The 12038-nt window shown below is 39.4% G+C and overlaps 1 protein-coding gene across 1 annotated transcript in view; it reads right to left on the minus strand.

The window, feature by feature from the left end:
• Nucleotides 1-592: 592 nt before the first annotated feature.
• The window catches only part of col24a1 (collagen type XXIV alpha 1), an 86782-nt gene continuing 75336 nt past the window's right edge, over nt 593-12038 (minus strand). Inside the window, exons 48-60 of the mRNA XM_004562127.3 lie at nt 10879-10986; nt 10650-10757; nt 8278-8331; nt 8105-8167; nt 7808-7861; nt 7581-7616; nt 6643-6678; nt 4922-4948; nt 4045-4110; nt 3770-3938; nt 3580-3689; nt 2385-2615; nt 593-2021 (exon numbers count right to left, since the gene is read on the minus strand). Of these exons, the coding sequence (XP_004562184.3) occupies nt 1875-2021; nt 2385-2615; nt 3580-3689; nt 3770-3938; nt 4045-4110; nt 4922-4948; nt 6643-6678; nt 7581-7616; nt 7808-7861; nt 8105-8167; nt 8278-8331; nt 10650-10757; nt 10879-10986 (1209 nt within the window). The 3' untranslated portion in view covers nt 593-1874. The remainder of the gene's footprint in view (nt 2022-2384; nt 2616-3579; nt 3690-3769; nt 3939-4044; nt 4111-4921; nt 4949-6642; nt 6679-7580; nt 7617-7807; nt 7862-8104; nt 8168-8277; nt 8332-10649; nt 10758-10878; nt 10987-12038) is intronic.

Below are 12038 nucleotides of genomic sequence, written 5' to 3' on the forward strand. Positions count from 1 at the left end.
TCATCTTTCTTAGAGAAACAGTCTGTCTCGTGGAATCTCCTCCTTATCTCTTAAGACTGCTGGGAGACACAGAAAACCTTCTGGCATTGGACATATCGATGTGCCATCCTGGAGTTGAACTACCTGTGCGAGCTCTGTAGGGTCCAGGTATCACCTCATGTAACCAGCAGTGACACAGACCTTGCCAAATGCAAAACTTGTGAAAAAACAAAAGAGACGACGAGGAAAAGAAAACACCTGTGGCCTCCACTTATAAAAACCATTCCTCTTGTGCAGCTCGTCTTATTGTTGCCCCGCTAGTGTGCCTGTTGTTAATTTCATTAACACCAAAGCAGCTGAAACCCCCTCTGCTACTTACCTGACCAGATTAATATCCCAGATTTGATGCTGATTAAAAAGTGTTCCTTTAATATTTTTTAGCAGTGTATTTTTATGGTTGTAACATTAGGGGGGAAATTTTTTACTTAAGTAACACTGGGTGCAGATCTCAACCTGTTATTGTGCACATCTGAAACTGATAATGAGGTATTACTCCACCACTCTTTATAACAAGTATGTCCTTCATTCAAAAAAAAGGTAACAAAACCACATGTGGATAAAATGTCCCATTTATTTGTTTCTAAAATTATTTTTTATTTACACATTTGCATCCAACTTTGTCCGCCACAAACTTTATATAATTACACTTAATTAATGGTAACATAACTTAAGAGTATGATGACTGTTTTCTGTGTTTTTTGATTTTGTCCTCCCGTAGCTGCATTTGACTTCTGAATGAATTTATAAAGCAGTATGATGAACACACAGTCACACACACACACACACACTTCAAACATAAATACTCCTCTAGACCGAGCTGTGGTTGACCAAGTAAGCAAGTTCTCTGAGAGTATAACTTACTGTACCACAGTAATGTGACCAAAAAAATAATAATAACAAATCTAAAAACAAACCAAAAAAAAAAACCAGGTTATAAATAAACATTGAAGTATGCTGTCAATATATACACAGGAAACGTTGCAGCACCAATGATAGGTTTCCCCTGAGGAAACTACCACATAGTAGGAAAAGCTATGAAAATATGTTGTGTATCAAAAAATGGTTCATAAATTAGAAGTGACCAAATCAACATAAGCATTTAAAACAACATAAATTCTGATGTAACCGGTACATACAAAACAAAAGGTAAAAATGACTAATTTGACTATTTTTGAAAGCAGGTAGAGGTAGAGTACCATCTGTCAAGATGTACAGGTCCGAATGGATGGGACCGAAGACAAAAACATAATGAAAAACAATATCAAATATAGCCTCTGATTGGACAATGAAATATTTAAAGCACACACATTTTCCATATGCTATTGCACCTTTAGTTAGACAGTGCCCTCTGCAGAGGCCTGGCATGATCCTTTGGATTCGACCCCTTCCAAGGATGGTGTGTTTGGGAGTTGAAGGGGTGGAACATGAGTGAATGGCAGGTTTGAGTTTTGGGTTTTGGACAGGCTGCTGCAATGTGAGGCCCTACCCCCGTCATCAGGAAGTAAAATGGGTCCATATGCAGTGGCCCAATGCACCTTTTGAGTGAAAACTAAACAAATACTTTACACATTGATTAGATAAATATCAGTATACACTGTCCTCTTTGGCATGGGTGTTCCACAGAGACTGATTTCTCCCAGGTAGAGCTGCCTGCCGTTCGATGTTGGGTTTTTGTTAGTCTCACAGTAAGTCCTGCTGAAGCTCTCCAGCAAATGCAACAAGCTCTCAGGGATACAGTCTGCCTTGCTGTGCCAGCATCTCTTTGGTAGGAAATTTTAAAAATCTGCGGATTTAAGTGGTTTATAAAAGTGGCTTCGATGATAGGGATGTTGGTATCAGAGGAAGCAGACTGGACCGATTTCTACGTTTCGCTGACTGTTGATTTGTGAAGTGGGAAATTCCTCTATGTCTACAATTGGTAGCTGACCACTGTCCTGAGTATGGAAGAGGAATCGTGACTGGTGCCAGCTGCCATCTTGGATCTGGAACAGGACAAATGGGGGAGGGGAGCAGATTCTATTTATTTGTGGTAATGACTTTTAGTAAATACAAAAATATATATATCTTTAGGAAGTTCTTTAAAATTCTGCTGTCACCTATTTAATTACAACCAACAATTTATCACCAGCATAAAGAATATATCAGAGCATATCATCAGGATATCAGTTTACATTTTCAAATCAGTCCCAGCAAGTCATAATTTCACGAGACAGTCCTATTGATATGCAGAATTATGTGCGGGTTTCTGTAAGAATAACCACAGAAAATGCTCACGACTAAATCAAACTGCCCTAACGACGAAAACAAAGGCACTTTTTTTTTTTTTTTTTTAAACACCACATTACCTTGCACTCATCTTGTAGCACATGTGGTTCAAGTAGTGTGTCTTTCTCAAACATCTGTTTGTTCCAGCCACGAAACCGAAGCCTGGTGTTCTCTTTGTGTCCACTGGAGCTGAAGCTGTCTGCGGTGCTGGAGGGTTGAGAACTCAGGCAGTGAAACGTGATGCTTTGGCTAGCCTCACTGCTCAGTAAATGGAGAAACTTCATCTGGACATTTCCTATGTCAAATACCATCTGTTGGAGAGAGAAAGTGCACAGATGGTGTAGATTGTGAACACTATAGCATCATGTCAAAAGGAAAACAAACCAGTTTAGACTTGGAAAAAGAACTGCTGATGCTCACAAAGCAAGAGATGGATATGCAAAGAGCTGGAGTGAGAAGTATCATCAAGAAACTTGGAGACAGCCACACAGTACAGAACAACCCTGTCAATGGAAGGAAGTGAACATTTTCAAAGAATCTGGAAAGAAAACCAGTGAGAGATGTGTCTAAAGACCCCAGAGCAACTGCCAAGACAGCAGTGAGTTACTTAGCCAAGTCAAGAAGTAGTATTTAAGACAGTAACTAGAACCCTGCACAGGAATGGACTAAGAGGTTGGAGACCAAGAAATACTGCACTTCTTCAGAAGAGACACCTTCAAGCTAGAATGAAGTATGCGAAAGACAACCTGGAGAAAGATTAAGCAGCCTAGAAAGGTGTTCTTTGCTCAGCTGACACAAAACTAGAACTCCTTGGCTAAAGAGAGTACAAGGAAGTACAACCCTCTGTCATAGTTTTATAATTTTGTGAATAATTTTGTTTCAGTGTGCAAAGTAAAATAATATAAGCATAATGCAGTATAGCAAAATAAAACTAACTCTAAATGAATCAAAATGAAACTTTTCTTGTACTGTCAGTGTTAAATACTATGGTCTGAATCAGGGGTTGGCAACTCCAGGCCTTGAGTGCTGGTGTCCTGCAGGTTTTAGATGTGTCCTTGATCCAACACAGCTGATTCAAATGTCTAAATTACCTCCTCAACATGTCCTGAAGTTCTCCAGAAGCCTGGTAATGAACGAATCATTTGATCGAGGTGTGTTGACCCAGGATGATATCTAAAACCTGCAGGATACCAGCACTCAAGGCCTGGAGTCGCCCACCCCTGGTCTAAAGTAAGAGTAAAAGTGTCCTTTTTTTCCCCACTCGTTCAGTGTTACCTTATCAGTTGACACTGGATGTAAACAAGTCTGTCCCCCTGCTGTAAAGTTGCAGAACACCTGGAAGGCATCAGACGTACAGCCCAGGTTTGGATCAACCCAGAACCAACCTGAAAAGAGAAGAATATTAATATTAAGACCTGCTACCTGTGCAAAATAGTGTCTTCCATGTATGGGTGAAGACACTCACCGTCTTTTAACTTGTGCTGGCAGTCCAGCAGGTCTTTACAGACACGAGCTGGGTTCTCCTTTGTCCCGAGAGGCTGTTTGATGCTCTCGATCACACTGCTCAAATACTGTAGAGTCTTAAGTACTTCCGTGTTCTGGTCTGGCATGCTCATCTCCATATTCTGGAAACTCTAGTTAAGTACGAGGATGATAACACTGTGAACTCTCAAGTTTTAACCTGACTTCACAAATCTACTAATCCATAACTTCTCTACCCATCCTTATAAAGTGCTTCACCTCAGTCCTCAGGGCATCATTGGAAGCGGATGGACTGTAGACTGCTAAGTCGTCATATAACACCCTCTGTGGATTAAGAATCACCATATTCAGTTCAATGAAAACAATTCAGTGCCTTCATTATTAAACTGAAAGATTTTAATCTGTCAGCTTGCTCATTGATTAAAGTAAATATGGCAGCAGAAAGACATGTCCAGTTTAGTGAGAAAACTTTAACAGCGTCAGTGTACACTTTAATACCACACAAGGGCAGAAAAATAAGTCTTGGATCAATAAACAGCCACATTCTTGATTTTGGCTGCGGGAAAATTAACAAATTCCCCTCAGTATAAACACCACAGCGATCACTGAATGTGTGTACACAAAAAAGGCAGCTGAGTTGTTTTAGGGGGGTTCTTGGAACTGTTTGAACAGGAAAAGGTCATGTAGAGAGCAGAAAGCTGCATGATATCCAGAATCTGGGACAAACAAGAGTAGCCACGCCAGAAAAGGCTTTGTCAGTGCTACTGAAAAAACAATCACAGGGATCTTAGTTATTATTGACATACACCATTTGTTGGCTCATCTAGAGTAAGACAGGAAACAGGTGCTTGTCCTGGTTCGTTCATACCCTGCCACTCAGAAAAAAATGGCTTGTATTACTTATTTTTTACTAAAACGTTTATTTAAGCTTGAAAAAGCACATATCTTAGGTTTCAGGAAAGAAGAAAGAGAGAGATGTAACTCATTTACCCCCCCAACCACAATGAGATATAAATACCTACAGGCTAGGTAATATATATTCAAGAACTGTACATCATTACAACATCTGAATTTTACATTAAAGCAAGACTCCTGCTGTCTAGGCAATCTTGTCTGCATTACACAAAATACTTACTGTTGGACCAGGAGCGCCAGGGGGTCCCTGGGGTGGTAGAAAGAAAAGGACAAAATGAGTAACACACACACAGAAATGATCTCATTGTGGTTGCCATCATTTCACTTTTTGGTTTGTCATGTATGCGCCAATGGACTCTGAAGAAAATGTACACTGCAGGAAAATGGTAGAGTGTACAACCACAGAACTGCCCTAACCCCAGCTCGCCATGTCATTCTCTGAAGTCTTGAGTCACTTCTCACTTCTTTACATTTTGCTTCCAAGGAGACAGATTTGGACTCCAGGCTTTCTGTAAATCTTTCAGAAGTTTTCTTTCGACACTGGCTGCTTGTTCACTTATTTTTAGTCTAGTTCTTGCGCTTGAACATTTTTGGAGGAATGTTTTGTTGACGTTGTTTTTTTTGTCTGTTTGTTGAATCATTAAAGCATCAAAGAAGCATCTAGTGTTATGTATAGACCAATTTTAAATTGTTGCCGTCCCCAAAACACAATTTGTGGTGAAGGTGAAGAAGAAGAAGGTGAAGAAGAAGAAGAAGAATGAAATGAAAACAACGGAATTAGAATCAAAACAATGGAATTTGAATGAAAACAATGGAAGTTTAAAACAAACAGAGTTAGAATGAAAACAACGGAATTAACATGAAAACGACGGAATTTTAATGAAAACGAGTAGAATTATAATGAAAACAAAAGCATTTGAATGAAAACAATGCAAGTTTAAAACAAACAACAGAATTAGAATGAATAGAACAGTTTGAATGAAAACAACGGAATTAACATGAAAACAACAGAATTTGAAGAAGAAGATTATTTGAAAGGGTTTCTCCAAGACTCAGGAGGTGAAAAAGAAGGAGTTGAAGAAGAAGGTGAAGAAGAAGGAAAAGTATGGTCAGCATAAAATGTTTCTGCACTTTTGCAACAACATAGTGAGCTATTAACTTAACATAGTATCTGAAACTTATGCCCTTAAGAAACAGGACAAAATCCAACAAAGACCTGACACAGTAAAACAATGGCAACACCAAATTTGAATCTAAATCATTATCAATATGTAGGGGGAGAAAGTCAGGAGAGAGGTACCACAGGGAGCGTCTACAGCAAACTGTAAAACATGGTGGAGGCAGAGATTTTGATCTACCATGCAGTACCATTTGGAAAGCATCTGATTATCAAAAGCTTTTTGACCTTATTCAGCATGGAAATGATCCCAAACATGCTGCCAATGCGGTGTAATCATACCTGGATACACACAATGATGTCAATCACACATGGACTGGTCTCCCCAGAGACCTCAACATTATTGAGGCAGTGTTGGATCATCTCAACAGAGAACAGAAAGAAAGGCAGCCCAACATCCAAAGAAAAGCTTTGGATGTTCTTCAAGAAGCTTTATGAAGTTCAGAGTGTGCTGAAGAATAAAGGTGGTCATACCAAATATTGATTTTCAAACACATTAAAAGCCCACAAACTGAGTTTTTGCCTTTCATACTATATTTCCATGCATGTTTGCACATTTCCATAAATCCTCGCATCTATTTCTTATTTTCTAATAAAATATAAAGGAATGAGAGGTGACTCAAAACATTTGCACTTCTGTATATTTGACCTGTGAAAACTCTCATTCATAATTGTTCATAATCCAATAACAGTGAAGTATATACAGTAGTTCTGTGTATACAGTAGGAATCATTCTGTAAAGTGATAGTGTAGTTAGCACTTACTCTGGGTCCAGGGCTTCCCTGTGGTCCCTGAGGCCCCTGAAAGAGTCAGGCACATAGAAAATACGCATTAAAATGGCTAAAATGATTACGATACACATACACTTCTACATAAATAACACACACGACGAAAAATAAAATAGATTAAATAAGTGCAGCCTCACAGTGAACAGAATGGAAGAGATTCGTGATTCATCTTCCTTCGAGCGCCTTGAAGCGACTGTTGTTGTGATTTAGCGCTGTATAAATAAAATTGAATTGGACTGAATTGAACTGAATCCTTCTGAGATGCTCTGTAGAGCGACAGTAGTATCACACACATACTGCCCCCTCTGGTGGACTAGGGACAAAACATTGGTGCAGCTGAACTTCATGATGTCTGTAAGTGGGATCTCAAGTCCTTTATATCCATACCATATTGTGAGCACATTTTAACAGCATCTGAGTAAAGCCTAGGATTAGAGGCCCATTGAGTACAGTGTGTTTGCGTGTGGTAGGGTGAAATGCAGAGGGATTTGCAAAGAACTGACAAACTAACTACCACAACTGAGAAGTGACTGTGTGGATTACACTGCGGCTTTCCCTGCTAACATTTTGTCAAGGCACTTCCTCAGCATTGTTTACACAAGAGGGCCCCACACTGCGCTCCAGGAGAGCGTGCTCATTATGACTCAGCCATAGCCTTAGCCTAAAGTGTCATACAGCACCGACACTTTAAGAAAGCCGTATAAACAAAACTACCACTACACCCTAGCTCACATTCATGTAACTTTCATCATCTACAGCTCTGTTTTTACACGCACAAACGGCTTTGAGGTGGCCGCTAAGACAACCGAGTGTTTCTCAGTCAGGAATGTTTGACACTTTGGCAGAGTGCAATCATGACATAATAATACAGAAGACTTTCCAGGTTTTGATTAAAGGGTTTGATTTCATCTCACCATTTCACCACCGTTTCCTTTTGGACCCCTTGGCCCCTGCAAAAAAGGATAACATAGCATAAAGACACATACAGCACTGTATTCCAATCTGTATTATCAATTAACTGTCTTTATTGGAAATTAAACAATACATACAGTGAAAGTCTGAATGTCAGAGTGTAATAATTCCTTTTTCTTTGTACAAGTCTTACACACACACATACACAAAATGAGAAAAAAAAACCTACAGGTTTTCCCATTGGACCCATTTTTCCTTCAGGGCCTAGAGGTCCAGTGAAGCCCTGGAACAAACAGTGACATTGCTGAAAAAGCAGTAAAAACATCTATAAAGACTTCAAGGTGTACTGCACATGTGTCTACATTCATGTTCTCTTCATAAACACTTTGACAACAGGGAACAAAACAGAAATGTATTTATATTTCTGAAAGTTCTTTCCTGAGTGGGATTTGATTTAAAGCAGTACTTCTGAAAAAAGCACCATTGTGTGCCTACCTGGTCCTATTTCAGTTTCTATTAAACTCACCAAAGTACCCATAGGACCTTTAGGACCAGGGAAACCTCTCAGTCCTAAATCACCAGTTGGCCCCTGTTTCAAGGAAAAAGATATTTGTTATTTCTTATTCTAACCTACTCTCCTGTTATTTTTTATCGTTTTTCTATATGCTCTTAATACATGTTGGCCACTCAGTTGTTTACCTTAGGTCCTGGTAAGCCCTGTAAACCAATCATGCCCAAATCTCCAGTTTCCCCCTATAAAAAAACAAAAAACAAAAAACACAATATGCAGAAGATGGCTCTTTTAAAAAAAAATTCTCTTATGTGATGTAATCGGGGCTGACAGCAAATCTCTCAACAATATCCTCAGTAGAATTACGGAGATTTACTCATAAAGGTGGGTGCCTAAGACAAATAGGTCTTAAGACACATGCAAAACATAAAGCCAACACTTATTATTGGAGATAATGGACAATAGAAAATAAGTTGTTTATTTCTTTCTTCTCCAATGAAGAAGAAAGGAACTTGATATTTGTTATTTAGTATACTGAACATCCAATAGCAAATCTCTAGCCCAAATTCTGGGCCCCATAAGTCTGAAGGCATTTTTGAGGCACAAAATGTGGTTTTAGTGTCAGGGCTACAGTTAGGTTTAGGCTAAGGGTTAGGCATTTTTGATGGTTAGGGTAACGGTAAGTGGCTAGGGAAAGCATTATGTCAATTAGATGTCCTTACTAAGATATAAAAGGCAAGTGTGTGTGTGTGGAGGTGGGGTTGATTTACTTGATTTTTCACCCAGTTTTAATACCAGACAACAGGGACACTAGGCAAGCCTTATAAAGACCCTTCTTTTCTATTTCAAAAGAACTGGGGCACACACAGAAGACTTTCTGTCAATCTGCGGCAGTCTCAGTGCACACACTCACATGACCTAGACACACTGTGAGGGGATGGATGTCTGCGTCCTATCCTGTGTCTAAGCACATGCCTTCCAGGGTGGCAGACAGTGTTTGTACAGCCAGTCTTCCACATTCTTTAGACAGCTCCACTTTGAAACCGGTGACTCTGGCCCAGAGACTCTATTGACTAAAATGTGTAAAGGGATCTGACCCAAGGGTCTGAGTCTCCTCTCAGTTTCAGGAGCATCAGTGGAGATAACTATAGGAGGGGAGAGCAAGGGATTAAATGCTGTTTCTTTTTTCTTCTTCGGGGAGTTACATAAGTAAAGCAGAGCACCTCTTTTTCAGGTCCCTGGAGTGTGAGGATCTTACATAACTTGGCCTCACCAAGTGGAATGTTTCCATTCCTAGTCTCGCCCAGATAATTTGTTACTCTACTCAGGTTGGAAAAGTGTCAGGCACACATTGAAACCTCACCAAAGATTGGCTTCATATGTCCCTGAAGCTATATTTAGAGAGGTATTAAAGAATGTATATAAGCTTATAAAGCCATATTTCAACAAGTGCATTCCAGTGGAAAGTAATGTATATACTCTACCGGGTACATGAAAAAAAAAGACATGACAAGTATCTGTGAAAAACACACAGGCTGAAATAAAAACTGTATAAATGTGAAGATTAAAGAGTTACAAAATGCGTCAGGCATAGAATTAAAAAAAAATCTATATTGTATCTTGATTTAATATTATGCGATGGAGCTAGTTAATTTGATTTTGTAGCACTGTCTCTAAATGTGAATTCAGCTACCAGCATCCTGGTCCTGGGCCCCAGCATTGTGAGTTAGATGGAGCTTGAAGTTTTGGTTTGTTTAGGGGTTACAGTTCATTTATTTAGCGTATTTTGTTGTATTCCTTGTTCCTGGCTGTTTATTCCTCCCTCTGTGTTTGTCCTCTTGTGTCTAGTATTCTGCATTTAGTTAATTTATGTGTCTGTGCTTCCCATCCGTTATCACACTTCTTGCCTCCCCTGTGCCTCGTTGTGAAGTCTTAGAATTTGATATTCTCGTCTTTTGATTACTTCCTGTCCTGCTTTGATAGTCCCTCGTCTCTTGGTCACTGTGTGTAGTTTTGTTTCCCTTGTCTTGCTTTCCCAAAGGAGTTTCAGCTGTTTTCCCCAGTGTTTCCAGTCTCCCTAATTACCTGCTGCGTGTCTATATATTCTCTGAGCCTCCCTAATGCCTCTCTTATTGTTTGTTTTACCCATGAAACACCAGCAATAAACACTGTTTTAAGTTTAAGTCCTGTCCTGCATCAGAGTCATAATCCTGTCTTCTAAACACTGTCCATGATGAACAGAACTGATCCTCAAACATACAGTTAGAGCCAAATGTTTTGCACACTGAGACTGTTTCTGTGCACCACCGCAGTGGATTTTAAATCAAAAAAACAAGATGTGATTGAAATGCAAATTTTAGCTTTAAATTATCTTAAAAAGAGTTTAACGAAAGTTTTTAAATTAACTGTTAAGGAATTACAGCTGTTTTTATATATAGGCCTAATTGTATGTCAAAACTTTGATAATAAATCACAGAACTACCACACAGTTTAAAACAAACGTTCTCAAGTACTATTAAAGATTGACTTCCATTTTAGGACTTTGCTTGCATGTACTCACAGACAGCCCTTTGGGTCCTGGGTCTCCTTTCTTTCCCTGGTCACCTGCAGCTCCCTTCATGCCTTTGATTCCAGGGCCCCCCCTGTCTCCTGGTAGGCCAGGTTCTCCCTGATCCAATAAAAGGTCAATTAAACAGTTTAGGTGCATGTCACAGTAGCATTTTATCTCACCGGAGATGACTTTCTTTTTCACAAAGAAAATGGGTCTTTATAATGATTAACATTTCCACCTTGTGACCTGGCGGTCCCCTTTCTCCAGAATGTCCAGGAAGTCCAAGTTCTCCCATTGGACCTGGCCGTCCAGCAGGCCCTTCCAGTCCCACTGAGCCCCTCTGACCCTACATACACACAAGAGATGATTGAACAAATCTTTGCCAAGGTTAAAAAGGTACTAAAGTTAGTGTGCTTCCTCAAAAGGCACAACACAAAATCCACAAAACATTATGCCACTGTTTAAAACACTACTCTACAATAGTAAATGACCTATATAGTGACACATTTGAGGTCTATCTTATGGGTGCCTCTTCTGTTTAAATGTTGCTATTAAACAAATGACACTCAAACTTCTGACAAAGCAGACAAAACCACAAGCATAGTCCTCTGCAAAAGCTAAACACAAGTGTATAAATGCATGTTGGAAAAATCATTTGGAACTTGAGTGTTAGTGGAGAGGGTTATTTACTGATGGTAAATATTGACATCTACTACAATTAGCTGCTATAGAGTACAATGAACACTATTTCCAGTGTTTCATTATATAAACAAAATTCTAAAATTGTTGTGTTGAAGCAATTTTAGAACACGGGTCCTCGACAGCGTATGTCTAAAGGCTGTCCAGAAAACCTGTTAGTGAGTTGTTTTTTACTTTGTAGACCACAGTGGTTTCCTGCTCCATCAGCAGTGTAGGTGAGGCAGCAGGGAGCCTGAGATTTTAGAATAACACACTCAGTGAGTTGTTGCCTCCCATGTGGCTGACAGTGAAGAGACAGGATACTTTAGGAATTTCGGTGGAATTACACCACCAGTGGTTTACTGGATGAAACCCACAGTATGCAGGTGTTGGCAAACCCTTAGATAAACCAAGGTCTGAACAATTTACCCTTCACCTTTCCCCACATACAGGAATGCGGGTAAAAGGGGCTATGTGCCATTTAGAAATCATTTTAACTTCTAATCAAAAGAAAATGACTTGGAAGGTAAACATAAATTTGTTGAATTTGAGCCCGAAAGAGACGGATTTTAACTTTTCAACTAATTTGCACACAAGAGGGTCTGTAAATGTCACGAATGGCAGACCAGATTAAACCTAGATAACAACATCCATGGACATCTGGTACTTGGCATGTGATGCATAATCGGTTCATCATTTTATCATATTAGAAATTAATGT

Source organism: Maylandia zebra, linkage group LG17 (assembly GCF_041146795.1).
Source record: "Maylandia zebra isolate NMK-2024a linkage group LG17, Mzebra_GT3a, whole genome shotgun sequence".
Taxonomy (NCBI): domain Eukaryota; kingdom Metazoa; phylum Chordata; class Actinopteri; order Cichliformes; family Cichlidae; genus Maylandia; species Maylandia zebra.